Source organism: Vipera berus (genome assembly GCF_964194415.1).
Source record: "Vipera berus genome assembly, chromosome: 7".
In the NCBI taxonomy this organism is placed as follows: Eukaryota; Metazoa; Chordata; class Lepidosauria; order Squamata; family Viperidae; genus Vipera; species Vipera berus.
Window position 1 is genome coordinate 684704 of NC_138209.1, and position 8582 is coordinate 693285.

An 8582-nucleotide genomic window follows, 5' to 3' on the forward strand; every position below is an offset into this window, starting at 1 on the left:
GTTGTTTCTTGTTCTGCCTTCTCGTGCTTTGGGAAGTAGGTTGACACCCACCCACCCGCCCTCTTCTTTGTGGCAGCTGCTCAAATACTGGAAGGCTGCTCTCATGTCACCCCCGATTCCTGCAACCGTCCTTCGCGTGTTTCAGCCTCCAGTTCCTTGATCATCTTTGCTGCTCTTCTCTGCACTCTTTCCAGAGTCTCAAAAGTCGTCTTTTAGTGACCAAAACTGGATGCCGTATTCCAAGTGTGGCCTTACCAAGGCCTTGTAAAGTGGTATTAACGCTTCAGGTGACCTTGATTCTGCCCCTCTGTTCGTGCACCCAGGGCTGCCTTGAACCAGTCAGGGCTGCTGGTCTTGCCTGGCGTCTCTTGAGGCCCTTTGGGGATCGTTTGAGGACCTAAGCCAGGGGTCTTCCAACTTGGCCCTTGGATGACTTGTAGACTTCAATTCCCAGAATTCCTCAGCCAGGCACGTGTGGGAGTTGAAGTCCACAAGTCATCCAAGGGCCAAGTTGGAAGACCCCTATATAGTAGACTTTAAGAGGAGTGGACTTCAACTCCCAGAATGCCTCAGCCAGTATGCCTGGCTGAGGAATTCTGGGAGTTGAGGTCCACAAGTCATGCAAGGGCCAGGTTGGAAGACCCCTGACCTAAGCAGACACCTTTGCCCTGCTTGGCCCTTGGAGATGCACCCCAAAGCTTATCCCAGTGCTTCTCAGCCATGGCATCTGGAAGTCGTGTGGGCTTCGCCTCCCAGCATTCTGGATGGGGAATTCTGGGAGTTGAAGTCCACTTGTCTTGAAGTGGCCAAGTGGCCAGGGTTGAGCTAGCTTTCTGCTTCCACCTCTTCATCCAGGAGCAGGGCCAGAGCCGTTCTTACAGGGAGGCTGAGAAGTTGCTGCAGCCTCTGAAAGCTGCTTCTCCCCCCGGAGCGAGTGCCGCCGAGGAGCAGGGCCTGAAGAATAGAAGAGCGGAGTTGGGAGGGACCTCGGAGGTCTTCTAGTCCACCCCCCTGCTCGAGCAGGACAGCCTGTGCCATTTCAGACAAGCGGCTGTCCAGTCTCTTCTCAAAGACCCCCCCCAGTGATGGAGCACCCACGATTTCTGGTGGCCAGCCCTTCCACTGGTTAATCGTCCTCACTGTTAGGAAGTTTCTCCTGAGTTCCAGGTCGCTTCTCTCCTTGATTCGTCTCCATGACCTGCGGTTGGGTCACAGTGCCAGAGGGAAGGTTTTTCTCCCAAAGCAGGAATGGCCATTATTCCCAGCAGCTTCCTTCTTCCTCTTTCCTTTCCTACAGGTGGATTTCCCCCCTCCCCCTTTCTGCTAATTGCTTTTCTGATCTGATTTTCCTTCAGAATTTCGGTTGCCTGCAGGGGAGCGAAGCTCAGCTTTAATTTCTGGTTGTCTTTGGCAAGCAGAGCAAGTGCTGCGGTTTGTTTGGTTGGGTTCTTATACTCCTGGCTAATAAATAAAAGGGTCCTGCCTGAAAATCAGGAGGCTGGGCGCCCCGGGAGAGTCGGGGCTGCAGCTTTTTCAGAGGGGGGCCCAGGATGAAGTTCGAAGTTCAGGGGTGAAGTTTCTCCCCTGCAGAAAGAGGCTGCGGTCCTCTTCCTCTGCAATGCAGCCAGCGGGACTTTTAGCCCCTGGGATTCGAGCTGCTGCTGCTGCTTTGCTGGCTGGGGAATTCTGGGAGTTGAAGTCCACAGGCCTTCAGTTTGTCAAGGCTGGACGCCTTGCCGTCTCCGGTTCGCCGCTCTCAGTGAAGAGATTTCCTTTCAGAGGCTGGGCGAGGTGGATCCATCCTTCCGGCTCCTGAGATGCCTGTTCAAAAGAGAGGGGGGGGAAGGGAAGGGAGAGAAAGAAAAGAGGGAGAGAGGGAGAGAGAGAAAAGGAAAGGGGAGGAAGGAGAGAAAAAAGGAAAAAGAAAGAAGGAAAAAAAGAAAGACAACCTCGGCTTATAGCTTGGTCCCCCCCCCATGCCTTCTCCAGGTCTCTTTCCCCAAACCCCGTCCGCGTGGCAGGGAGGCTGGCGGGGAGGGGGGGAGGGGCAGAAGGAACCTGGGCGCTTCATGGAGGGGGAGGGCAGGTGATGTGTGAGCCAGCCATGGGGCGGGGGGGGGGGGCGGATTTGGAGCTGCTGTGTCTCCTCCTGGGCTTCCCCTCCGGGACACGTTTCAGAGTGGAAGGTGGGGAGACATCGGCTCTGCCAAGCTCCCCCAGCTCAGCTCCCCCCTTCCTTGAGAAGCCAGCAGGCCCCCAGCCCCCCCTGCCCACATCCACCCTTGTGCCCGGGGGGGGGGGGCTGCCGTCCTCCGTGCTGCAGGCCAGGCTTCCCTCCCCAGCCGAGCCCGTTGACGGGGGATGAGGGTGTGTGTGTGTGTCTCTCTCTCTCTCTCTGTGTATCTCTGTGTGTCTCTCTGTGTGTGTGTGTGTGTGTGTGTGTGTGTGTGTGTCTGTGTCTGTGCGTCTCTGTGTGTGTGTGTGTGTGTGCGCGTGCTGTCCTGGGCTGATGGATGGCCCCACAGGGCCAGAATTAATGGCATTTGCATAATCTTTATTTTGGAATCAGCCCCAGCAGATAGTGGCCGAGTCACTGCAAGAGCCACACGTGGTCCTCGGCAAAGACCCCCCCCCTTCCCCCCCTCCTCCCGATTTAGGAGGTGAAAAGTTGAAGGGGGAAAACCAAGAAACTCCCCATTTCTGGGCCACATAAATTCTCCTGCTCTTGTCAGGCCTCCCAGCCCGGTTGTGTGTTCTCCACGTGCGGAGAAACTCTGGCCCCGAGGGAGGGAGGGGGAGCCCAGCCACAGAGCCCACCCGCCCGCCCAGCCCAGCCGCGTGTCCACAAGATGGATGGGCCGAGGGAGGGCAGGGCTGCCGGCCATCCATCACGCTGGCCTGTCTGCGCTTGCTGGCAGGGACTGGACTCTGCGCTCAGAATGCAGAACAAGAGAATCACGGAGTGGAAGGGACCTTGCAGGCCTCCCAGTCCAGCCCCCTGCTCAGGCAGGAGACCCTAGACCAGGGGTAGGCAACCTCGGCTCTTTTATGACTCGTGGACTTCAACTCCCAGAAATCCTGAGCCAGCATAGCTGGCTCAGGAATTCTGGGAGTTGAGGTCCATGAGTCATAAAAGAGCCGAGGTTGCCTACCCCTGCCCTAGACCATGCCAGGCTCTTCTTAAGAGCCTCCAGCATTGAAGCACCCACGACTTCTGGTGGCAAGCTGTTCCACTGATAATTGTCCTCACTGTCGGGAAATTCCTCCTTCGTTCCAGGCTGCTTCTCTCCCTGATGAGTTTCCATCCCTTGCATCTTGTCCTGCCTTCAGGGGCTTTGGAGGATAGCTCGACCCCCTCTTCTTTGGGCTAGCGGCCCCTCAAATATGGGAAGACCGCTATCATGTCCTCTTTAGTCCTGATACAAAATAGCAGAGTTGGAAGGGACCTTGGAGGTCTTCTAGTCCAACCCCCTGCTCAGACAGGAAAAACCAGGCCATTTCAGACAAGGGACTGGACAGTCCCTTCTTAAAAATCTTCTCATCCAAGAAGCTCCTTCAGTCTACCAACCAACCCTTGAAGAAAGAGCTGAAGAAGCTTTTTGGATGAGAAGCAAAACGTTTTCGGGGGGGAAAAAAGCTCAAGAAAAAGTGCCCTGGTGGCGCAGGGGTCAGAATGCGGCATTGCAGGCTGACTCTGCCCACTGCCGGCAGTTCGATCCTGACCAGCTCAAGGTCGGCTCAGCCTTCCTCCCTTCCGAGCTCGGTAAAATGAGGACTCAGATTGTTGGGGGCAAATAGTCTGACTCTGTGAAACCGCTTAAGAGAGGGCTGTGATGCGGTATATAAGTCTTAAGAGCTAGTGCTGGTGCTAAAACCCAGTTGCCCTTCGGCAAAACACCTTTGGGATGTCCATCGGACGGCGCTAGCACTCAACAGGAACTGTCTAGGGCTGAGGCAAGGCCTGGGATGCCTCCATTCCGCCCTCAGCTCCCAGAGGCCCTGGGGGGAGGGAGGGTCCACAGGCCCGTTTTACAGCTTTTGAAGGGCAGCATCTGGACCGACCGGCAAGCCGCCCAGAGGTTGACCCAGCGCTGCCCTTTCCCTCTTTCAGCTGCTGGACCTGTTTCTCCAATGGGACTGGTCGACGTACCTGGCCGACTACGGGCAGCCCACCTGCAAGTACCTTCGGGTGAATCCGACGACCGCGCTGGCCTTACTGGAAAAGTGAGTGTGCCCATGGGTGCTCTCCGCCCCCCCCCACCCCCCCGGGCTTTGCCTGAGAGCTCCGCTTGCTGCTGCTTTGCCTGGGGCGGGGGTGGGGGGAGCGCGGCCTGCTGCGTGATGGGCCCAGCCTGGCACAAGAGCTTCTGCTGATGGCGATGCTGCATGTGGCGCTGGGTTGCGGCTGTCGCTGGTTGAGTCTGCAGGACTGGAAGGGTCTAATGCACCTGGACTGGCCAATGGGAATAAAATGCCTGGGGTTCAATCAATCCATTGGAATAGAGCTGGAAGGGACCTTGGAGGTCTTCTAGTCCAGCCCCCCTGCTCAGGCAAGAGACCCTATACCAGGGGTAGGCAACCTTGGCTCTTTTATGACTGGTGGACTTCAACTCCCAGAATTCCTGAGCCAGCCTGGCTCAGCTTGGAAACCTCTCCCTTTCCCCTCAGCGTGGCTGGCTCAGGAATTCTGGGAGTTGAAGTCCACCAGTCATAAAAGAGCCGAGGCTGCCTACCCTTGGCTTAGACCTTGGGAAATGGGGGACACAGGAAGGAGGAAACGTGTGGAAGACTGCAGGTGGGCCACCCCTAGTTGCTTCATGGAGTGGCGGGGAACAGCCCCTCCTTGGGGGGTGAAGGAGAAGATGGGGTGGGGACCACGTGGAGGTCCCAAGTGCCACCACACGCGAGTGGATTGGAGGCCTTTTCTTTGGGGCTCTGCTGGTCCTCTCTGTGTGGCCCCTGGGAGAAGTTGGCAAGACACACACACACACACACACACCCACAGCCCCTGGGTCGGGCAAGACCCTTGTCCTGCAGCAGCAGAGCTGGGGGGGCAACGGGGTTGAGCTGGCACAGGAGGGGTCCCTCGCTGGTGCTTGCGTGCGCCGCCTCGGCTTGGCTGCCTGGGGCTCTTTGGGGAGCAGATGCGGGAGGGTGGGGCTGGGGGCTCCCCCTCCGCCTCGGCCATGCTCCGAGGTCCCTCTGGTGCTCAGGAGAAGCGCCAAGGCCGGCCCGGCTGCTGCCCCCTTTGCCTCCACGCTGGAGGGCCTGCATGGCGCCTCGGTGGGAGTCGGTCAGCTGGGAAGTGGGACTTACAGCTGTGCCAGCCGCTGCTTAACTTCTCCTCTTGGTTTATCTCTCCTTCCTCTCCCCGTCCCTCCCTCCTCCTGGCAGGATCTCCCGAGAGTAAGTATGGCTGCCCTCCTTGGCCCGTGCAACGCAAAGGGCGCCCAGGCCCCTCCTGGAACGTCATCCTCCGAGGTCCCAAGGCTGCTTTTCCAAAAGGCAACTGGACTTTATTGGGGTTTTTTATTTTTTACTTTGAAAACCTTTCGCTTCTCATCCCAGAAGCTTCTTCCGTTCTAGCGTGTTAGAGTTATAGCTTCAGTCAGAACGGAAGAAGCTTCTGGGATGAGAAGCGAAAGGTTTTAAAGAGAGAGAGAAAAAAAACCCCAATAAAGTCCAGTTGCCTTTTGGAAAAAGCAGCCTTGGGACAACCGGCGGGACCCAGATGGCGGAGAAGCTCCACAGACCCCGAGCCGTTCTCTAACTGCTGCTGCTGGGCTGGCGGTCGTTCCTTGTGGACGGGGCGGTTGGGGCTGACAATTTGGACCCCTCCTTTCTCCTTGCTGTTTCTGGCCTGGGCCCTGGCTGAGCCGGCAAGGGGGTGATTTCGGCCAAGCCCTGCAAATCGTAGCGTTTGGGTGGGTTTTCCTGGCTGGTGGTGGTCACCCTCGGCGCAGAGGATGAAGGCCATTGCATTTCCCCACTTTTCGCTTTGCGCTTTGGGACGCGACGGCTCAGGGGTTAAAACCGCTGAGCTTGTCAGCTGGAGAGCTGACAGCCCACGTTGGAGACCACATTCCGTGCCAGGGAATGAGCTCCCCCCGTTCCTCGCCCAGTTCCTGCCCACCTAGCAGGTCGAAAGCACGCAAGCGCGACTAGATCAATAGGTACCACTGTGGTGGGAAGGTGGCAGCGTCCCCTGTGCCTTTGGCAGTGTAGCCACACTGGCCTTGTGCCAGGAAGGGCCATCCCGCAAGAGGGGCACAGAAAAGGCCCCTCCGAGACCTCCAGAGCCGCGTCTTCCGCTGCCTCCGAGCCCCATGGTGTGCTGGGCACGGACCGAGCGGGTGGGGAGTTCTCGTCGCATGCTGGAAGAGCCCTGCCACCTTCAGGGCGTTTCTTCTGCCCGTTGGGTAGATGGTGGGCACGCCGACCTCTCCTAGTCCCTCCCCTCTTCATTTCCTGCCTGTCTGGCAGGCTGGGGAATGCTGGGAGTTGCACTCCAGCCATCTCCAAGCGGTCAAGGTGGAGAGGCGTCGCTCCAAGTTGTGTTTGGGACAACACAGTTGTCATTTGCACAATTAAGGTCGTTCCGCACCAGACGCCTCTCGAAGTGGGGCGACCTCAGCTTCTGGCGGGGAGGCTCCCGGCCCCTTTGGCCCCTTTTGCTCTCCACAAGGAGAGTCTCCACCGCCCAAGAGCCCCTGCTTTGTGCGTCTGCGTGTTTTTGTGTGTGTGTTCTTCTGTCTGACGGAGTGTTTCTCTCCCCCCCCCCCCCGGCACCTCAGGATGAAGGACACCAGCCGCAAGAACAATGTCTTCGCGCAGTTCCGGAAGAACGAGAGGGACAAGCAGAAGCTGATCGAGACGGTCGCCAAGCAGCTGCGCACCCTCATCAGCAGCAGCCACCACTCGTGAGGGGCCGCAAGCCGCCTGGTGGCCCCGGGGGGGGCGGGGGGCTTGGCAGGGTGGGGCCTGTGCCCAGCGACCGCGAGGAAGGGGTGGGACGGCTCAAGGGAACCAGCATCACTGCCGGAGGATCGGCAGCATGCAGCTTGCGGGGCCCGGTCACCTCCCGGGACTGCTCAGGGGTGGCCCCCTCTTTGGAGGAGCCTGGCTCACTTGGGAAAGACTGCTCCTGGAACTGGAAGCTCAGAGCCCCGGAGAGCCTTCCAGCAAGGCCAGGGGCCCGTCAGCACTTCCAGGTTCCTAGAGGCACCTTGTCAATGAAGCTCTAATGCAGGGGTGTCCAGCCTTGGCCACCTTCAGCTCCCAGAATTCCCCAGGCACCCTGGTGAATTCTGGGAGTTGAAGTCCACGAGTCTTCAGCTGGCCAAGGCTGGACACCCCTGGTTTCAAGGGAACAATGTACACTTTCAAAGGGAAAACCATTTACAAGAAACACCCCTGTGGGGTGTCCCGGACCCCCGTTTCACCCCCCATTTTGTCTCCTTTCCTCTCTCGCTCCTTCAGCCGCATTTGAAACACAAAACTGCTCTTTTTTTAAAAAAAATGTCTGTGCCCTCCTCTCTATTTCTTGGCGATCCATTTTTTAAATATCCGATTTCTCAGCCGGGATGGGAAGCACTGACAGACCAAGGGAACTGGAGCTCTTTAAAATATGCCCGACGGGGAACAAGAACTTTGTTTTAAAAAACCCCATTTTTAATGAAAAGAATGAGTGCTATCTGAGGTTCTGCCTGGCCTCATTGGGTCAAAAAAGTCAAGATGGCGGCCAGCCCATGCAGCTGAAGCCCCAGTCTTTCAAAAGGGTGCAGCGGCTGCCATCTTGGCTTTTTCCGATCCCCCCCCCCTGCCAAAGCCCCGACCCATAGACGCCGCTGCCTCCCTTCCTTCCGCCTGCATTTGTGCCAAGGACCCCGCTCTCCATGTAGCAAATAATGCACAGCCATAATTGGGGGAATATGACATTTCCTGCCCCCCCCCCTTCCCCCCCACCGTTTTATGTGACTTTCAGCTTCCCTCAAGCCAGGCCGCAGGGCAGCCCCCCCTCCCTAAAGCAGTTGCCCACAAACCACCCAGATGTGGCCAGATGTGGGGATTTGTGGCCAGAGAGGACGGTGGTCCATCTCTCATCCGTCTCAGGTCTTCCCTGTTGGCTCCTCCAAGTTGCCCCTGGCTTCAGTGACATCGGGGTGGGGGTCACCCCGATGAAATCGTTGAGGGGTCTCCAAACTGGGCCACTTTAAGACTTGTGGACTTCAACGCCCAGAATTCCCCTTGGCCCAGCTTGGAGAGCGCTGGGATGGCTTGGAAGAGGCAGCAAAGCCCACTTCTTGGACCCTGGTGCAAATCCCCTCCTCCCTCCGGTGGTCCAGCGGTCTGGCTGCAGAAGGGCTGCCCCCGACTGGGTGGACCAGTGCCTTAGAGGAGTCTCGGCACAACCCGCTTCTCGTTGAAAGGTCCGTGGACCAAGCAGACAAAGCCCCCCCCCCGGCCAAGGGTTCTCCGCCATCTTGCCTTTGGGGCTTGTCTTCGCTGTTGAGCCATAGAAGACGCCCCCTCCCCCCCTTGCACAGGTCCTGAGACAGACATTTTGAGGCGAGTGTCCAGAT

The 8582-nt window shown here is 58.0% G+C and overlaps 1 protein-coding gene across 1 annotated transcript in view; it reads left to right on the top strand.

The window, feature by feature from the left end:
• EXOC6B (exocyst complex component 6B) overlaps nt 1-7009 on the top strand; it is a 150346-nt gene extending 143337 nt beyond the window's left edge. The window contains exons 21-22 of the mRNA XM_081332759.1: nt 4112-4224; nt 6795-7009. Coding sequence (XP_081188885.1) covers nt 4112-4224; nt 6795-6924 — 243 coding nt within the window. The 3' untranslated portion in view covers nt 6925-7009. The remainder of the gene's footprint in view (nt 1-4111; nt 4225-6794) is intronic.
• The last annotated feature ends 1573 nt before the right edge of the window (nt 7010-8582 follow it).